The sequence below is a fragment of the Rana temporaria genome, chromosome 2, assembly GCF_905171775.1.
Source record: "Rana temporaria chromosome 2, aRanTem1.1, whole genome shotgun sequence".
NCBI lineage: Eukaryota > Metazoa > Chordata > Amphibia > Anura > Ranidae > Rana > Rana temporaria.
In genome coordinates this window covers 123,655,843-123,677,305 of record NC_053490.1, presented here as the reverse complement: position 1 = coordinate 123,677,305, position 21,463 = coordinate 123,655,843, and the positions used below count along the sequence as shown (strand labels likewise).

The 21,463-nt window shown below is 43.3% G+C and overlaps 1 protein-coding gene across 1 annotated transcript; it reads right to left on the bottom strand.

Moving 5' to 3' along the window:
* Positions 1–8,571: 8,571 nt before the first annotated feature.
* DDIT3 (DNA damage inducible transcript 3) lies at positions 8,572–19,488 on the bottom strand. The gene is made up of 4 exons (XM_040340915.1): positions 19,345–19,488; positions 13,470–13,512; positions 12,272–12,448; positions 8,572–9,116 (listed from the first exon to the last, which is right to left on the bottom strand). Exons 3-4 carry the CDS (start codon positions 12,413–12,415, stop codon positions 8,610–8,612), a joined length of 651 nt encoding a protein of 216 aa, XP_040196849.1. The 5' UTR covers positions 12,416–12,448; positions 13,470–13,512; positions 19,345–19,488; the 3' UTR covers positions 8,572–8,609.
* Positions 19,489–21,463: the final 1,975 nt, after the last annotated feature.

Sequence of the window (21,463 nt, the reverse complement as noted above, 5' to 3'; positions counted from 1 at the left end):
GGGGCAGATTTATTTTATTATTATGATTTCCTGGAAATTCAGCTTTTATATCTTGGATGTTCAACTTTTTTTTTTAGACTTGCTGTAGAAGGCCCATAGGTATTGCATTTAGGCCACACAGGACATAGAAGCCAGCAGTGGTTTTTGCAGAAAAAAAAAGCCTAACTTTCGTAAGTTTAAAGCTCCTGGGTGATAAAGGAAAATTACTTCCTCCTAGTTTTAATCTAGAGGTAGTGTAAAATGTCTCCTAAACCTGCACCATTTACTGTCCTTGCAGACAGTTATGTCACTGGCACGTGTTCTGACGGAACAGTCGCCTGTGCTGTTTCTTCAGGGCAGTGCAATGTGACAAGCAGCTCCCGTGCATTGAAGGGATGTCATTGCAGCGCCTGACGGTCACAGAGCTGAAGCCATGAACCTGGACGGCTTCATTTTGATGGAAGTTTCACATAACGTGCTAGTATGCGATGTATAAGCCTTTACCTTGCACGTAAGGCAAAAAAAAAAAAAATCCGTTGCAATTCATTGGTCAGAATATTTTTTTTATCCTGCCCATTAAAATTAAAGGGGTTGTAAAAGGTACAATTTTTTTTTCTTCCCCTAAATAGCTTCCTTTACCTCAGTGCAGTCCTCCTTCACTTACCTCATCCTTTGATTTTGCTTTTAAATGTCCTCATTTTTTCTGAGAAATCCTCACTTCCTGTTCTGTCTAACTCCACACAGTAATGCAAGGCTTTCTCCCTGGTGTGGTGCTTGTGACCCCCCCAGGTTTTAGGTTAGTGCAGGGGTGTCCAAACTTTTTTCAAAAAAAGGCCAGATTTGAAAAAGTAAACGTGTGAGGGCCGACTATTTTGCCTGACATTCTTTGAACCATTAAAATTCTGTCTAAGTGTGTTAGTCTGAGCATTAATACACGGCCCAACAAGAATTAACCTGCCTTTGTGGCTGTGTGTGGTGAAGAGATGAGCTTGGGCGTGTTATTTGGATATACTGTATATATTTATTTTGTGGCCCCAACGAATCCCAGAGCGCTGCTTAGAACCAAGGATGAGCTTGGGTGTGTTATTTTGGATATACCGTATTTATCGGCGTATAACACACACAGGCTTACCATTGCCATGAATGCAACCTAACATGTGCCATCAGTGCAGCCTGAACGATGCCCATCTGCAGCCTCGGAGGGCAGAGGGTGGGATGAGTGCCGACAGATTACAATCAGGAGAATGTCTTGTTTACCCTGTGGCCTCTTTAATACAAAGTCCTGCCTCCTATGATAGACAGAACAGTCGTCCAATGGCATCCCAGGAGACAGGACTTCCAATACAGACGCTGCTGAGTAAACAGGAGATTCTCAGCATGTAATCTTATGGCGCTCGTCCTGTCCCCTCCAAGGCAGCGCCAATAAACAGTTTATATCTTTTGTGGCCCTGGGGGCCACAAACAATATATATCCCCAGGGGGGACTTAAACAGCAGGGGGCTGCATTTGGCCCCCGGGCCTGACTTTGGACATGCCTGGTATAGTGACTCAAAGCCAGAGAACCAACATGTATGAGGAGGAGTCCACAAATACTTTGTTTAATTGCTGAATATACATATTCATGGTGATCCTTCAGCTTTAATTTGTAAATAAGCTGTTGCCCATCACAGCAATTTTTCACATTTTATAGAGATGTTGCAAAGCAACAACCACAATTTGATTCATAGCCATAGTACAACTGTAGCATTGTTTTTATCCTGGCTAATGCAATTGAGAGTAGCCCAAGTGGAGGAAAGACCTTGCTGCTTATAGGCCAACAAAAAAAGCTGCCAATGATAACCCTTTAAAATGCCAACTGCCTGGCTCTTTGCAGCTATGAAGAAGTACTGACGTTTTCAGAGCAGCAAAGCAAGATGGTTACCTTCTTAAATTATATCATGTATGGAAAAAAAAAAGCCAGACAAAACTCTGATAATAGTTTATTATAGAAGTTATTTGGTTAAAAAAAAATACTTAAGTGAAGGCCCAGTGTTACTACTAGTCTGTAATGAGCTTGGCCATGTTCAGACTAGGGTCCAAACCCACGCATGCAAGCCTGCCAGGAAGTGGTCATCTGTACCCAGGGCATTCCCGCCCACCACCCTTGTATACATGTGGCTGCAGGGAATACCACAGCTGCGGGTAATTTGCCCACGTAGGTTAAGGAAGTCATGGCTGGATGGCAAATGTGGGCTAACCTGAACACGCCCATCGCAATCTGTAATGCCTGAGTGGAAAATATATTTGAGCCTACAATAAAGGGCATGTGTTCAGACTGAGCTGCTCTAAAATATGGAGAATGTTTGCTTTATTTTTTCAGATTGGACTGCGCCAAACTTGAAGAATGGGAGTGTTTTTAGGGACTGCTAAAAATTAGAGTGAAGGGAGTGTTTTTTTTTTGTTTTTATTTCCCTGATTTTCATATAAGTACCACTGTACTGAAAATAAAAGGTTATATGCATTCTATTTAAAGTGGAGTTCCAACCACAATTGGCATTTTTTAAATGTATGTCCTTTCATCCTGCGTTTTTATAATATAAATCCGGTCACTTACTATTTTACAATCCACCGCCGATCCGCATAGATATTCAAAAAAGATAGTTTATAAAACTATGTCTACACCGTTGTCATTTTGCTTGTGGGCATTGTGAAGCCTACAGGCACTTACTTCCTGGAAGTCTTGGATGGGGAGTGATAATTGGACAGCGCACTGCATCCTGGGAAATGATGACACACATTTCCCAGGAGCATTAGAAGGAGATGATGTCAGAATCCTAGGTGGTTTCAAAGGCAGATTTCGTGGGACCGCATAGCAACAGGCATTCCTAGATGAGTAAAAAAAAAATATATATATTTTTTTTATTCTTTTTTAGGTGTAAGCTACAGTTTAAAGCAAAATTGTTTTTTTGATGGAACCTCCACTTTAAGATGTAGATTTAGCTGGGAAACGCAGACAAGAACATTTAATTGTTGTTGGATTTCCTTTATGGAGTTACTGGACATGAAGTAGTCTGTGAGTTGGAACATCGCACTCAATAGAATTATCTTCTCATTGGATAATATCCCTAAACTGAGGGAAAAGCATGTAGGCTTCCATTACTTGCCTTATATTGATCCATTGGCTTTCGTGTTTTATTTTACAGTCCAGACAAGGCACTAAGCTTATGCAGAATAACAATGTGGATGATTTGGGCTACTTTCACACTGGGATGCGGGGGTAAAGCGCCGCTAGAAATACATTTTTGCAGTTTTTCGGCTGTTAGTGGTGCGTTTTTAACCCCGCTAGCGTCCGAAAAAGTGTTAAAACTGCTGGCAAAGAGCTGATTGATTTCAATGGGCAGGGGCACTTTAGGAGCGGTGTAGATTTAGCGCTTTAAGATTCGGCTAGCAGGACTTTTTTTTTACTGTTCTGCTAGCGCACCGCTCCAGTGTGAAAGTGACTTTCAAGGCGCTTTGCAGGGGCTATTTTTAGCACTATAGCGCCTTCAAAGCGCCTCAGTGTGAAAGCAGCCTTACTAAAACTGGATAGTGCAGTCTGGTTTCCATGCACAGCTGAACCAATCAGCTTCCATAATTTTTTGTCAAAGCTTAATTTGAACAAGCTGAGGTTCGAAGCTGATTGGCTACCAGGTTTTGCACTCTTGCAGGTTTTTTTTGGTAAATTAAAGTGGAGGTTCACCCAAAAAGTAAATTTTTAACATTAGATTGAGGCTCGTTTTGTCAAAGGGAATCAGGTGTTTTTTTTTAAATCGAAGCCGTACTTACCGTTTTAGAGAGCGATCTTCTCCGCCGCTTCCGGGTATGGGCTGCGGGACTGGGCATTTCTATTTGATTGACAGCCTTCCGACGGTCGCATCTATCGCGCCACGCTTTTCCGAAAGTAGCCGAACGTCGGTGCGCAGGCGCTGTACCGACGTTCGGCTTCTTTCGGCTACTCGTGATGTGCTGTATGCGACCGTCGGAAGCCTGTCAATCAAATAGGAATGCCCAGTCCCGAAGACCATACCCGGAAGCGGCGGAGAAGATCGCTCTCTAAAAAGGTAAGTACTGCTTCGATTTAAAAAAAAAAACCCGATTTCCCTTGACAAAATGAGCCTCAATCTAATGTTAAAAAATCTTTTTCGGATGAACTCCCGCTTTAACCCCAATGTCTGCTTCTGTATTTTTCCAGCACAGAGATATGCAATAAAACATTTGTATTTAACCCTTTCATGTCTAGGTTTCCAGGCCCAATGTAACCAATTTGCTCATCCTAATACTTTGTACACATTTTTACTACAGGTTGATGGAAATGTAAAGTCTCTGATTGTAGCATTCTATATTAGAATATGGGTATGCTGCAATCTACAAGTTTAATAACATTCCAAGGCCTTCTTACTGCCATAAGCACCGCTCACCTGGATAAAATATTTGCCTGCGGTTCTGACCAACAATTTTCATGGTAGCAGCCTTCATAATGGCCAAGCAAAGTCTGTACAGCTCTGAGTGGGGTGCACAGTGAATAATATAATTTGTTTGGAGCTGATTAGAAATATTTATCCTGGGAATGATTAGTGCTATCAATGTTCTAATCATTGATTTATAGACACTTACCTGTTTTCAGAATAGTGTGGCTGGCAATTTTCTCACATACTCTGAGTGGTTTATTAGATGAGATGCAGTATGGGGCAAATCTGTCCCCAACTGCTTAGTATGGGACTACATGCAAGCATTGCTATGTGCTGCCTGCGGCAACGCACAGAACATGGCACTATCTGCTGTCTGAATGCCTTTGGATTGTTGTCTTGGAGTGAAAATAAAAATGCAAAGCAGGAAGTTTTTGCCTGGAGTCCACTTTTTATTTTTGCATGGAAAAATATATATATATATAAATTTTTAGTATTGCTTTAGGTTTACAAGCAACTGATCTGGTCTATATCTTTGCAGGGTAACCATGTGCGGGAGCTAAAGAGTAAAGCTGCAGAAAAGTCATTAATTGACAAGGAGGTGCAAAAGCTGCTGCAGCTGAAAAAAGACCTGGCATTGGCAGAAGGAAAATCACCGAATCCACCTGCCCAGAAGGGGAAGAAAAAGAAATAATTTATGTGCTACAAAAAAAAAAAAAAGAAAACCTACAGCTCTGAAATGGTTAATATGTTTTTAAAATAAACTTATTAAGGTCCTTTTGTTTGTTTTAAATGTATCTACTGCCATCTAAATGGAGATTGCTGTAATGTATTGCAAAGGATTGCATGGCTTGTTGAGTGTGTAACTAGGGAAAGAGGTGACTGCTCAATACTTTCACCATCAGTCGGGAGATAAATAGAACAGTGTTATAGTAACACCAATTACCTCTTCACCTCGTTCCCAGAGGATCCTCTGGGAAGTGTATTTTGCCTGTCACCAGATTTGAACTACTGCTAGAGAGAATATATTGATGTTCAGAAAGCTGCTTTGTAATTAAAGTAAGGGCCTTTTAAAAGGATAAGTTCACTTTTTGTAACATGTTACACATCCACTGGCCCAGATGTGACTCTATGAATGAGTGATGCGGGCAGAGCCAGTGATCTTCTTCCCTGGCTCTGCCCGCATCACTCATTCACAGAGTTCTGTGAATAGAAAACGACAAGGTCCAGCAGCCTTTGCAGCTGTCTGCTTGTAATTTTTTGATGGCTCCTGTTAATGTGCAACTGCTTGGCCAAACAGCTTACACACTGGGGGTTATTTACGAAAGGCAAATGCACTACAAGTGCAGTCAATGTAAATCTGAGGAGAAGATCTGAAATGAGGGGAAACTCTGCTCATTTTATCATTGCTTATATTATTTTCCTTGCATGTCCCCCTCAGATCTGCAGCGACTGCACTTCCAAGTGCAAAGTGGATTTTTCTTTAGTAAATAACCCCCATAGTCTGCAAGAGCCCTGCAAAGCACCCACAATCTGCTTTCCAGGCTCCCAACAAAAAAAAATATATGCACATTTTACCTGCAAAAATGTGCCCGTGTGTGTGTATATATATATATATATTTTTTTTTTAAGGTTAACGTATCCTTTTAATGATTTATACCTACAGGCAAGCTGTATGAATTAAAGGCCTTTACTTCCACAAAGCTTACCTGTAGGTATAGTAAATATCTCAAACCTGCACCGGTTTAGGAGATATCTACTGTGCGCAGGTACAGGAGTGATGATGTCATGGCTCGATCAGTCTAAAAGGAAGACCTGGGGGAGCTGTGAAAGTGCTCTGGAGGGCTTTTTCAGGCAGGTCTTTTATATAATTTGCTAGTATGTGATGCATACTAGCTTTTAACTTGCGGGGGCAGATTTATTTTATTATTATGATTTCCTGGAAATTCAGCTTTTATATCTTGGATGTTCAACTTTTTTTTTTAGACTTGCTGTAGAAGGCCCATAGGTATTGCATTTAGGCCACACAGGACATAGAAGCCAGCAGTGGTTTTTGCAGAAAAAAAAAGCCTAACTTTCGTAAGTTTAAAGCTCCTGGGTGATAAAGGAAAATTACTTCCTCCTAGTTTTAATCTAGAGGTAGTGTAAAATGTCTCCTAAACCTGCACCATTTACTGTCCTTGCAGACAGTTATGTCACTGGCACGTGTTCTGACGGAACAGTCGCCTGTGCTGTTTCTTCAGGGCAGTGCAATGTGACAAGCAGCTCCCGTGCATTGAAGGGATGTCATTGCAGCGCCTGACGGTCACAGAGCTGAAGCCATGAACCTGGACGGCTTCATTTTGATGGAAGTTTCACATAACGTGCTAGTATGCGATGTATAAGCCTTTACCTTGCACGTAAGGCAAAAAAAAAAAAAATCCGTTGCAATTCATTGGTCAGAATATTTTTTTTATCCTGCCCATTAAAATTAAAGGGGTTGTAAAAGGTACAATTTTTTTTTCTTCCCCTAAATAGCTTCCTTTACCTCAGTGCAGTCCTCCTTCACTTACCTCATCCTTTGATTTTGCTTTTAAATGTCCTCATTTTTTCTGAGAAATCCTCACTTCCTGTTCTGTCTAACTCCACACAGTAATGCAAGGCTTTCTCCCTGGTGTGGTGCTTGTGACCCCCCCAGGTTTTAGGTTAGTGCAGGGGTGTCCAAACTTTTTTCAAAAAAAGGCCAGATTTGAAAAAGTAAACGTGTGAGGGCCGACTATTTTGCCTGACATTCTTTGAACCATTAAAATTCTGTCTAAGTGTGTTAGTCTGAGCATTAATACACGGCCCAACAAGAATTAACCTGCCTTTGTGGCTGTGTGTGGTGAAGAGATGAGCTTGGGCGTGTTATTTGGATATACTGTATATATTTATTTTGTGGCCCCAACGAATCCCAGAGCGCTGCTTAGAACCAAGGATGAGCTTGGGTGTGTTATTTTGGATATACCGTATTTATCGGCGTATAACACACACAGGCTTACCATTGCCATGAATGCAACCTAACATGTGCCATCAGTGCAGCCTGAACGATGCCCATCTGCAGCCTCGGAGGGCAGAGGGTGGGATGAGTGCCGACAGATTACAATCAGGAGAATGTCTTGTTTACCCTGTGGCCTCTTTAATACAAAGTCCTGCCTCCTATGATAGACAGAACAGTCGTCCAATGGCATCCCAGGAGACAGGACTTCCAATACAGACGCTGCTGAGTAAACAGGAGATTCTCAGCATGTAATCTTATGGCGCTCGTCCTGTCCCCTCCAAGGCAGCGCCAATAAACAGTTTATATCTTTTGTGGCCCTGGGGGCCACAAACAATATATATCCCCAGGGGGGACTTAAACAGCAGGGGGCTGCATTTGGCCCCCGGGCCTGACTTTGGACATGCCTGGTATAGTGACTCAAAGCCAGAGAACCAACATGTATGAGGAGGAGTCCACAAATACTTTGTTTAATTGCTGAATATACATATTCATGGTGATCCTTCAGCTTTAATTTGTAAATAAGCTGTTGCCCATCACAGCAATTTTTCACATTTTATAGAGATGTTGCAAAGCAACAACCACAATTTGATTCATAGCCATAGTACAACTGTAGCATTGTTTTTATCCTGGCTAATGCAATTGAGAGTAGCCCAAGTGGAGGAAAGACCTTGCTGCTTATAGGCCAACAAAAAAAGCTGCCAATGATAACCCTTTAAAATGCCAACTGCCTGGCTCTTTGCAGCTATGAAGAAGTACTGACGTTTTCAGAGCAGCAAAGCAAGATGGTTACCTTCTTAAATTATATCATGTATGGAAAAAAAAAAGCCAGACAAAACTCTGATAATAGTTTATTATAGAAGTTATTTGGTTAAAAAAAAATACTTAAGTGAAAAAAAAAAAAGGCAGTTCGATACGAACATTACCATTTAAACATTAAGACACTACAAAACATAGCCATGCAGATACACCTATATACTCATGCACATATATAACAGTTATTTGTTAGGACCACAATATTGTGCATCCAAAGTGCTGACTCCTCCCACAAGTCCAACCATTAGCCACCCGTGCGCCTACTGCCAGAGCTGTAGATCAAGTTCATACCATTCTATCAAGACAAACATTGTGCCATGCCACTCCTTTCCATGCTTTTTTTTTTTAACAAAGCAGTTTGTATGGCTTTCAGTTTATACAACCTTCTTTAGATTCACCATTCTTTCAATGAGCAACTTCCGAGTCTCCTCTACTTCCAAACTGAGACGCTCAATCTCCCCCTTTAGACGCTCATTCTCTGCCATTAGATAGGAAACTTTCTTATCGTTCTCTTGCTCCTTTTCCTTAACACGGACCTTGCCCCCTCTTGGCTGGGAGTGCCTCTTTCTTTTTGTTCCTGATTGGCTGCCACTAGATTCCTCATCTTCTGTGTAGGTTTGAGATGGAGGGCTGCTGCAGCTAGAGTCCACTTCTACAGCTCCATCGTGTTGGACTTCTGGAACCTCAGTCGAGGAGGATGGAATATCAAAGTTATTTTGTGATCCGTGGTTTAAGAATTCCAGCACCTCGGAAGGGAACTGTTCTACAACAGCTTCCAAGGCAACTACATCCTCTTCTGTGAAACTGATTGGTAAAGAAGAATTAACAGAGTCCAGTGTCCAAAGATAACTTGCGCTGTCCAGTTCTTCAACCTGCATGCCCTGTTTAAAGATAAAACGTTAGAAATCCACACAAACATGCCTTGCAAGAACCAACCAGATTGATATTACACTTTAGACCCCATTCACATCTAGGCGTTTTTACGCCTGTAGCGCTACGCCTCTGCCGCCAGAGGGCTGGAAATACATGTCCCTCTATGGAGATGGTTCACATCTCCACGCCGGACGCCTGTCGCCTGCGGCGTGAAAAAAGGTCCCGGACCTTTTTTTCAGGCGTCTTCGAGCGTTCGGCTAGGAGATGGCAATCATCTCCATAGAGGGGGTCATCTTGGGACACATCTAGGCGGACAATACCCGCGTTTTGTCGCCACAAATCGCGGTACAAAACGCCGCTATTTTTACCGCGATTTGCGGCGACAAAACGCCGCGATTTCGTCCGTCTAGATGTGAATGCAGCCTTAGAGTGGATGTTGGCAAGATTGCCATACCAGGGCAAACGTCTCTAGCTCCCACCACTTTCCTCCAATCACTCGGACTTACTGAATATTGGGGGTGTGGAGGTTTCTTGCATCAATATGTGGGGGGAGCTGGACTGTGAACTTGTTCCCACCAAGTAAAACTATCCTAAGAGAAACACAAGTCTGACTTTACCAGAAACGCTAGATTTAGTACTTTTAAGCCACTAATCGGAGTCCTCATCTGCATAGTGGTTCTTACTTCAGCGTTTTAAAGCAAGAGATGGGGGGGGGGGGGGGAGGGCCTGGGGGAGTACCGCTCCAAGCCCTGCGACCTATGCTGTGCTCCCACCCTGTTGCACTGACAGGTGCAGACTCTGCGCTGATCCCAGCTATGACTAAGCATCCATGATGTGAAACATGTTAGCCTTTTTGTCCACTTCCTACTATTGATTGCAGTGTTGCATGAATTTTTGGAGGTCATACAGCTTTGGATTTTATCCTTTGTTCATTTTGTTTTAATAAATCCCCTATCAGAGTGCAGCAGTCCAGGATCATTTCTTTTGAAGCAAGAGGGTCAGCCAAGCAACTAGTAAAATTCAGAATAAAAAGGAGCAATAATGGCAGCCACCATATTTCTCCCAGTAATATTTTTTTTTTTTTTTTTTTTTTTTTAAGGTGGGGGGGAAATTGAGTCCAGTGGGTTGCCTGACCCATCTTTATCCAGACAGTGCAGCTACGTTCCTAATACTGTTCTGGAAGAGTTGTTTGGCCCTTTAACTACATGCAAGTCCATGGAATTCTTAGACCATTGATCAGCAACCTGGTTCTCAATTTGACAACTGCCCATTGCAAGAATATGTCATTATTTTGACATTAAAAAACCAATGTTATGGCACCAGCTATTTTTTTTTTTTTAAACAAAATTTTCCTTTCTCACTTTAGGCCGATATGCATTCTTCTACTTTTTTTAACAAACAATAAAACAGAATAAATGTGGATTGACTGGTTTGTGTAAAGGTTATAGAGTCTACAAACTATGGGAAAGATTTATGGCGTTTATTTATTTTTTTACTAGTAATAGCTGTGATCTGGCAGGCAGGTTGGACACTTGACAAATTTTTGGGACCATTGACACTTACAGAGATCATATGCACTGAGTACTATGCAAATATTACTGGCAGGGAAGGGGTTAACACTAGGGGGAGGCAATCCAGGGGTTAACTGTGTTCCCTATTGTGTGTTATTCACTGTGTGGGGTGGGGGGAGACTCACTATAGAAGATGACAGTTTCCACTTTGTAGAAAGACACGATCTCCATCCCCTTCTCATGTGGGTTTACAAACCCCTGTGCTCCCGCACACGATCGCCGGCCAGGCACATTGGGTTCCCTGCCGTGCAGGTCCTCTGGTAGCTCTCTGTGCTAAGCTGTATATGTACAGGATCTGGCCCAGGAGAGCCATTCTGCCGCAGTATGTGCGAGAGCCACTCGGGAACCGGTTAACCGCTTAAGGACCTGCTCATGTACATATACATCGGTACTTTAAAGATGGATTTCTCGGCAACAGCTGCTGCCACAACCGAGATATCCATCTTTACTGTGAGCGGTCCTGTAAACGCCAACAGTGATCTCCGCGAGAGAATCGTTATTGGCGGCGGGAGAGGGGGGACCCCCCTCCGCTTACCTGAGCCGTCGGTAGTGGCAGAGGTGCACGGGTCCTGTCCCCTGGTCGGCTGGGATATGAGTGAGGGCAAGATGGCCCCCACCCGTCCCCATAGCAGGGCGGAAGTGACGTCAAAACATCACTTCCACCCATGCTTCTTAAAGCAATATTTTCTAGTCGTCTTTTTTTTTTTTGCATTTAAGTCTAAATATGGGATTTGAGGTCTTTTTGACCCCAGATCTCATATTTAAGGAGGACCTGTCATGCTTTTTTCTATTACAAGGGATGTTTACATTCCTTGTAATAGGAATAAAAGCGATAAATTTTTCCCCCCCTCAGTGTAAAAAAAAAGAAAAAAAAAAAAAATTTAAAGCGCCCCGTCCCGACGAGCTCATGCGCAGAAGCGAACGCATACGTGAGTAGCGCCCGCATATGAAAACGGTGTTCAAACCACACAAGTGAGGTATCGCCACGATCGTTTGAGCGAGTGCAATAATTCTATACCTTTTTGTAGCTCAAAAGATGCAACCGATAGAATAGTTTAAAACATTGCCTATGGAGATTTTTAAGGGTAAAAGTTTGACACCATTCCACGAGCAGGCGCAATTTTGAAGCGCGACATGTTGGGTATCATTTTACTTGGCCTAACATTATCTTTCACAATATATAAAAAAAAATTGGGCCAACTTTACTGTTGTCTTTTTTTTTTTTAATTCAATTCAAAAAAGTGTTTTTTCCCAAAAAAGTGCACTTGTAAGACTGCTGCGCAAATACGGTCTGACAAAAAGTATTGCAATGACCGCCACTTTATTCTCTAGGGTGTTAGAGAAAAAAAAAAATGTATAATGTTTGGGGGGTTTTAAGTAATTTTCTATCAAAAGAAAGTTTTAGTCTTGTAAACGCCAAATCTGAAAAACAGCCAAGGTCTTTAAGTGGTTAAAGCAAGTCTTAAATTGTAGTATGCAATACATATTAGCACATTATGCCTTTTACTTTGCAGGAGATGATTTTTTATTTAAAAGTTTACTAATCGAATTAAGCAAGGAAAGACCCATGGCACACAAACTGTCGTGCTTACCTGCTTGTCTACGTCAGTTTGGAGAACCCCTGCATTCTTGGTTTCAGAGAACAGGATGTCTTGTAGGTCCTCATACCAGGCATCTAGCTCTAGCCCTGACAGGGGGCCAACAGAGCCAGAGAATGGCAGAGATTCTGCCATCATCTTTTGGCAGTCTTTCTGCACAAAAATGGTTCACTGCAAAAATAAAGTACAACATTAGAATTTACAAAATGGATTTCAGATTATGGTTATCCCAACTCTGCATTATTAATGCACTTTAGAAACAGTGTTGCTGGACCCTGCCCATTAGGGGAAAAAAATCTAACTTATAAACATGATTGGCACATAGAGCATTGTGCAATCATGAAAAATGTTGGCCTAGACCAAACATCTAAACCCAACTCTAATGCTGCGTACACGATCGAAAAATCCAACAAATGTTCGATGTGAGCTTTTTGTTGGAAATTCCGACCGTGTGTAGGCTCCATCGGACATTTGCTGTCGGAATTTCGGACAAGAAACATTTAAGAGTTGTGTATGCAACACAAGTTTGAGACAAAATTCCGTCTAAAAAAAAAAAATCCAGTTTTGTCGGAATTTCCGATCGCGTGTGCGTGGCATAGGGCTACTATGTTAAGCATTGTAAGTGTGTTCTGGACCAGAATTGGACGTTTTTTGCTGTTTTTTCCAGGCATTTATGAACTAAAAGTGTGCAGTGCTGCCGAAAAAGGCCTGGAGAGCACAAAAACACTAAAAAATATAAAATAAAAATCAGCTGGAAAAAAGCTCATGTCGCGCTTTTCAGGCATTTCCATTGAAAACTATGGGGGAAGAAAAGCGCATGTACTTTAGTGACAGGAGTTTTGCTACCCAACAGGACACATTCACATGTGAACAAGGACTATTGGAAATAGATTTTTGCTTGTTGAGCGTTGTGTCTCACTCATGTGAATGGGGCCACAGATCTATAAAGCAAGATCAGCTAAAGATGACTGATAAACCAACACCACGGCTTGGAAGCACCACTATGTACTTTTTCGCAGCTTCTAGGGCCATTGAGGCAGCCATATTAGCCTATAACAGTCTTCCCACCACTATGACAGGTTTCCTTACTGGCCAACAGGAAAAACCAGGAGGCAGACAAGGCTGCTCTATTGACAAGGTTGCTCTATATAAACTGTTGAAACCTGTGTTAATGTAAAACCATCTTTATTACCTCAGGTGTGGTGGTGAATAAAGGTCGTCTTCTTCTTCCAACACTAAAATAGAGAAAAAAAAAATTTTTTTATATATTTTATCATTAGAAAAAAAAAACTGCACAATGTAAGATAGCAATCAATGTGTCTCAACTCCAGTCCTCAAGGTGCCCTAAGGCCCCTTTCACATGTGTGGACCGTATGTTCGCATTTTCATCCATCCGTTTGTGGATGAAAACGGGACATACATATGTGATTGCAGATGTCAGCGGATGAATATCCACTGACACGCGTAATCACCCGCCTCCGCAAAGCTCCGATTTTGCGGATCAGATGAACACGGACACACGATCCGTGTTCATCCGATCCCCCCATAGGGGAGAGCGGAGATAAGACAGGGCAGCAGGGATTTTACGGAGGATCCCCGCTGAGCTTTTACGGACACACGGAGCAGATCATTACTGATCCGCCCTGTGTGAAAGGGCCCTAACAGGTCATGTTTTCATGCTTTCCATTATTTTGCACAGGTCATTTAATCAGTTTCACTGCCTTAGTAATTACCACAGCTGTTTCATCCGAGGGAAATCATGACCTGTTGGGGCACCTCGAGTTGAGAAATACTGGCATAGATAAACCAATTCTTAATAACCTCACATACCTGGACCTTGGCATTACATTATTAAAAGAACAAAGCTTTCTTCCCAAGGCTTTTATGGTTTTAACAAAGAACTTGACTTTGCCCACAAAATTCAGTGCAATAGTTACTGTACAGATACGTGTATTAAACAGCTCTTCAGCTAGGTCAGGCCAAGGTTCATGTTAAAATAGACCTTGATCCACTAGTTTTAATGGGGTTGTAAAGGTTTGTTTTTTTATTTTCTAAATGGGTTCCTTTAAGCTAGTGCATTGTTGGTTCACTTACCTTTTCCTTCGATTTGCCCCTTCTACATGTTTTTTCTGTGTCTGAATTTCTCACTTTGTTCCTCCTCAGTAAGCTGTTCTGACTGACCCCCAGCCAGAACGGCTGGGGATGATGGGGGGCAAGCTTACTGAGGAGAAACAGGAAGTGAGAAATTCAGACAAAAAACACATTTAGAAGGAAAAAAAAAAAAAAAAAAAAAAAAAAAAAAAAAAATCGAAGGAAAAAGGTAAGTGAACCAACAATGCACTAGCTTAAAAGGAACCTATTTAGAAAAATAAAAAACCTTTACAACCCCTTTAAGTACATTATTTTGAAGACTATTTATTAAAGCGGTTCTCCACCCTAAAGTGGAGTCCCGCTGATCGGAACCCTCCCCCCCTCCGGTGTCACATTTGACACCTTTCAGGGGGGAGGGGGGTGCAGATACCTGTCTAAAGACAGGTATTTGCACCCACTTCCGGCCACACGCTACGGGCAAAAGACGGGCATTCCGTCACATCCCGTCTGTCGCCCGTTGTGTGCTGGGAACACTCGGCTCCCAGCACACAGCGTGTGAGCCAATCGGCGGGCGCAGCGCAACTCGCGCATGCGCCGTAGGGAACCGGGCAGTGAAGCCGCAGCGCTTCACTTCCTGGTTCCCTCAGCGTGGATGGCGGGGGGGCAGCAGAGTGACGAGCGATCGCTCGTCCTCTGCTGCGATCGGCGCTGGACTCCAGGACAGGTAAGTGTCCTAATATTAAAAGTCAGCAGCTGCAGTATTTGTAGCTGCTGGCTTTTAATATTTTGTTCCCATGGCACATCCGCTTTAACTATCTTCAGGAAGTTGGTATTCAAGTGGGATACTACTGAAGAACCATCCAATCTATTTAGCTCTGGTGTCAGGTGGGGGGTGGTTAAGAGTCCATGCCCTACTTGAGGGAAGTTTAGTACTCAGGCTACACCGGGTACTATAATCTGTTAGTACTGAGAGATTCAAGCTGACCATGCAATGAATTCAAACTGGTCTGATTAACTAGCTGAGATTTGCGTAAAAGCTGGACAGTGGTTGCATCCAATGTCATCTGTGCTGTATAGCGTGGATGAACAGCTTTAAAGACCAACTCGTATTTAGGAAGTGCAACATGTTGCCAAGCGCACACCATCACACCCAGCATTTTTCTCTTCAAGCAGAGTTTCACCCAATGGAATTTTACAAAAAAAAACAGGGGCTTAGTTAGCAATTCTCGAATGTAATTAGGTGGGATTAATGGTGGAGCATTTTCCTCCTGGGGCTCTCCCTAAGCTCTGAGTTCCAGGCCTTCCTGGTGGGGACTGGGCTGCACTGGTCTGGCTGTGGGACGGGGTTGAAAGAAACCAGTGGTCTACGTGCCCCTGGGTGGTGAGCTGCACGATTCTGGCTAAAATGAGAATCACTATTTTTTGCTTAGAAAATAGATCACGATTCTCTCGGTGCAACATCATCTTTCACACTAAACCAAAAAAAAAAAAAAAATTGGGCCATCTTTACCGTTTCGTTTTTTTATTAATTGAAGTGTATTTTTTTTCCCCCCAAAAAATATAAAAAAAAAAAAAGTGTTTGAAAGACCACTCTGCAAATACAGTGCGACATAAAATATTGCAACAAATTATATATATATATATATATATATATATATATATATATATATATATATATATATATATATATATATATATATATATCAAATATATGTCTCTTTTTTGTTTGTACACATTTTTGCATGTAGGGTGTAGGTCCTCGGGCCTGCCCTAAAGTCTTGGGAGGGGGTGGACATGGTCTTCTGGCTTAGCTCACTTTCTCTCATGGGGTCTCGGTTTCACACAGACACATTCAAAGAATGGGGGGTCTTTCTACTTTCGGCCAGATGGACCAAGTGTAAGTACCCCAGTCCCCATTTGGAGCCCAATGCCCCTGGGGATCAGGGAAAGGTCCTTCGATTTCGGAGGACTTGTGCACACACATTGCACTCTGTGTGCAGTTTTCAGCTCCTAGGGGGGGGGATCAGCCAGGTATGAGAAAACTACATACATACCCATCCTGGGCCAATGCATCTATATAAACATACCCTTACCTTGAATTCTTTAATTTTTTTTAGTAGCAATTGTTTACCTTAGGCTTATGGTCAGTGTTAAACGTGGTTCTAAAAGCATAAAGGTTTTTATCTTAACCCACTCTGCTTTAAGCACTAATTCACACCACCATACAGGAACGCAATCCAATTTGACTATTCATTTGAATTGGTTGAAATCTTGTGTGACCGCATCGAAAAGTAGTAGATGCATCATTTTAAAAATTCACTAGATCACATGGTACTACTGTCCATTCATTCAGAGCAGTTAACATTGATGCCCACTGCAGTGCGAAAAAACCCAGTTCTGTGTTAACTGGCCTTAAAGCAAAATAAATAAAATGCAAAAAGCCCTTCCATGATCCACTACCCCCGACCTGCAAAGTGCCCCCATAAACACACAGCTTGGTATGGGGGCACTCAAAAAAAAAAAAAAAAGGAGGAGCAGCAGTGCCAGCAGGAGGTTAGGGCTGCTCTGTAAAATACCCTTGCAGGCAAATATAACATGTTTATCATTTTACTTACATAGAATCAGCCTTTACAACTGCTTTAGGTGCTAAGGCAAGGGGGTGCTTCCCCGATTTATAGTATTTTGGATTGCATCCCAGAAGGATTTGGGAGGATGAAGAAAATGCAATCTATGGATACTCCGACTTAAGTCATAAAAGCTGTTAATGCAGAATTTTTTTTCTATGGCGCTTTAAAAAGATCTGACCACATAAAACCTGTTCATTAAACAGCATGTACAGCAACACCGCTTACATGACCAGCGATGCATCGAAAGATCCAGAGACAAGTCTCAAGCCATTCTTGTAAAAAGGTAGCTACAGAGAATGTGCAATTTTGGAAATACTGTGATTTTTATTCTGAATGGCCTAGAAATAGAACTGGATTGTCTTCCATTTCCTGCAGTCACAACTCTAACAAGGACATGTTCAGTCATGTTTGTATGCAAGTCCATCCCAGTTCCCATACTTCCCACATGAAAGAATGCGTAGGATATTTTCCGCTTGTCGAGGAAAGGAAATGAGCCATTGAGAGGGGGGGGAGGGGGGACAAGCCTGCGCTGCCAAACCGGCCTCAGACCCATACTCCCATCACTGTCTAGACAGAGCAGAGAGGACCAATTGTTGCACCGGCCTGGATCAGCAAGCCGCCAATATACATGTTCTCACAGCAACTGCATGCAAACTTCCCTGACAATACAAGTGGTGCATCATTGCACCCATTTCTACTTACTGCAGACTACAAACTATTCTTTTATGAGACGAGGATTAGTATTATTTTTTAAGTATTAAGTTTAGAAGCATGTTCTAGAGCTGCTCAGCAACAAAAGCAATGATGGAAGAGAACTATGCATTACCAAAGTCAGTAGCAGGGTCTCTTCATCACATAATATTCCATCAACCAACTCCATGCGGCTGCATAATTTTATACTGCTTCCCCCAATCCCATCCTAAACACCATTTACAGTTGCTGATCGTATCACAACCACCAATCCCAGTCACATCCCAATCGCCTATCCTATGCCAACCACCAAACTAGTCACCTATCCTATGCCACTCCCAGTCACCTATCCTATTCCAACCACCAATGCCAGTGACCTATTCCAACCTATCCCCGATGCCATGCCAACCAGTAATCCTAGTCACATCCCAATCACCTATCCTATGCCAACCACCAAACCAGTCACATCCTAGTCACCTATCCTATGCCAATCCCAGTCACCTATCCTATTCCAACCACCAATGCCAGTCACCTATTCCAACCACCAATCCCAGTCACATCCCAATCACCTATCCTATGCCAACCACCAAACCAGTCACATCCTAGTCACCTATCCTATGCCAATCCCAGTCACCTATCCTATTCCAACCACCAATGCCAGTCACCTATTCCAACCTATCCCCGATGCCATGCCAACCACCAATCCCAGTCACATCCCAATCACCTATCCTATGCCAACCACCAAACCAGTCACATCCTAGTCACCTATCCTATGCCAATCCCAGTCACCTATCCTATTCCAACCACCAATGCCAGTCACCTATTCCAACCTATCCCCGATGCCATGCCAACCACCAAACCCAGTCACATCCCAATCACCTATGCCAGCCACCAATCCCAGTCACATCCCAACTACCAATCCCAGTCACCTATCCTATGCCAACTTCCAAACCCAGTCACATCCAAACCACCAATCCCAGTCACCTATCTTATGCCAACCACCAATCCCAGTCACCTGTACTAATCGCATCCCAACCACCTCTCCCTTACCAATCACAGACCACATCCCAACCACCAATCCCAGTCTTTATCCAATCACCTATCCCATCAGTCACCAATACCATCCCAAATCCCAATGTTAGAAAACGAATATATATATATATATATATATATATATATATATATATATATATATATATATATATATATATATATATATATATATATATATATTTTTTTTTTTTTTTTAATCAAGGACTGTGAGATTAACAGAAGCTCTGCCACACTGCATTAGTTTCCAGCAAAACACTCATTTCCCAGGAGAGATGCTGGAGACAAACATGTCCACTACACCCTCCTTCTCCCTCCCCCACCCCCATCAGACAGCACACTGGTCCAATCACTGCATTTGGCATAATCTGGGGGGCACATTGTTCCAGTAAATAGAATACAGCCAACCAGACAGCACCTTCATGATTACATTGCCAGATCAACTACATTCATCAAGTATGTAGAAGAATGATGTCCTCCACTAATAAATGTATAATAATAATAATATGGAGACCCCCATAGAAGCCTCTCCCCCATTGCTGTACATTAGAGCCCCCCATACACAGTCTATATCAGCCACCCATCAGAGGGCACAGAGCTGTCATTCACCTTTCTCCGCGTGGGGTCTGTTCTCTGGTGACAGCGGCAGTGTCCGCGGCGGCACAGGGTGTCGGTGAGTGGGTGATCGGATGAAAGCCTTGAGCTCATGTTAATCATCGTCTGCGTCTTCAGCAAAACGACTGAAGGACAAACACAGGGACGTGTCTTTATATACCCGGCTTCTCAGCCAATGATAAAACTGGGACAAGCAACGTCACCAGACTACCGCTTCAGCCAATCCCAACTATACAAAGTTTCTCACTTTACGGCATCACTTCATTGACGTTTTTTCCTAGTGTCCCAGATCAATAGAAAAGGGGCCAATGAGAGAGAGTGCTCTGAAATGACACCGAGGCTTGGGACGCATAGAGGGGCGTGTTTCAGTTTCCGGGGGTGGGGATGGGCCTAGTCTGTAACGCGGAAGTGTCCCGTTGGAGATCACGAGCTAGGATGAGTCATAGGGGGTGATGCAATAGTTGGCAAGCAGTGGCCAAGCCTGAGCATCCTGCCCAAGGGACTTCCCGAGCTGGAGATTCACCTTCACCCCTCCGGTGCCTCCACTGTCCGCTAGATGTTTACTTGGACGTTGTTGTCAATAAAATGTTCAATAATCATAACATGTCATTATTATCTGACACAGTGACCTTCCTCAGCATTTTACCTAAGCTGTACAGGAGAGGACCACCAATAAAGACGTGACCTCATCATGTGTTTGGCCAATCCACTGATCTCATATCCAGAATCGGCACAAGTAAATGTGTCACCTGGGTTTATCACACACACATGGTGAGGGGCTCCGGGGTTTATCACACACACATGGTGAGGGGCTCCGGGGTTTGTCACACACATGGTGAGGGGGTTCCGGGGGTTTATCATATACACGTGATGAGGGGTTCCGGGGGTTTATCACACACACATGGTGAGGGGCTCCGGGGTTTATCACACACACATGGTGAGGGATTCCGGGGGTTTATCACACACACATGGTGAGGGGTTCCGGGGTTTGTCACACACATGGTGAGGGGGTTCCGGGGGTTTATCATATACACGTGATGAGGGGTTTCGGGGGTTTATCATATACACATGATGAGGGGTTCCGGGGGTTTATCACACACACATGGTGAGGGATTCCGGGGGTTTATCACACACACATGGTGAGGGGTTCTGGGGTTTGTCACACACATGGTGAGGGGTTCCGGGGGTTTGTCACACACATGGTGAGGGGCTCCGGGGTTTGTCACACACATGGTGAGGGGCTCCGGGGTTTGTCACACACATTGTGAGGGGCTCTGAGGGTTTATCACATACACATGGTGAGGGGCTCTGAGGGTTTATCATATACACATGGTGAGGGGCTCTGGGGGTTTATAATATACACATGGTGAGGGGTTCCGGGGGTTTATCATATACATATGGTGAGGGGCTCCGGGGTTTGTCACACACATAGTGAGGGGTTCCGGGGGTTTATCATATACACATGGCGAGGGGCTCCTTGGGTTTATCACACACACGGCGAGGGGCTCCTTGGGTTTATCACATACACATGGTGAGGGGCTCCGGAGTTTATCACATACACATGGTTTGTGCACTGAAGTGCAGTCATGTTGGAATAGGAAGAGGTCACCCCCAAACTGTTCCCACAAAGTTGGGAGCATGAAATTGTCCAAAATGTATTGGTATGCCAACGCCTTAAGAGTTCCCTTCACTGAAACTAAGGGGCCAAGCCCAACCCCTGAAAAACAACCCCACACCATAATCCCCCTTCACCAAATGATTTGGACCAGTGCACAAAGCAAGGTCCATAAAGACATGTGAGAGCAAGTTTGGGGTAAAGGAACTTGACTGGCCTGCACAGCTCAATCCAATAGAACACCTTTGTGATGAATTAGAGTGGAGACTGTGAGCCAGGCATTTTTGTCCAACACCAGTGCCTGACCTCACAAATACACTTCTGGAAGAATGGTCAAACCTTCCCATAGACACACTCCTAAACCTAGTGGACAGCCTTCCCAGAAGAGTTGAAGCTGTTATTGCTGCAATGGGAGGGCCAACTCAATACTGAACCCTACGGACTATGACTGGGATGCCACCAAAGTTCATGTGTGTGTAAAGGCAGGCGTCTCAATAC

What these genes read in the sequence shown, in the direction of transcription:
- DDIT3 (XM_040340915.1), bottom strand. Translation starts at nt 12,415, where the DNA reads ATGATGGCAGAATCTCTGCCATTCTCTGGCTCTGTTGGCCCCCTGTCA. An exon ending in AAACTGACGTAGACAAGCAG is followed by an intron (nt 9,117 to 12,271) that starts GTAAGCACGACA and finishes ATCTTTAAACAG; the next exon opens with GGCATGCAGGTTGAAGAACT.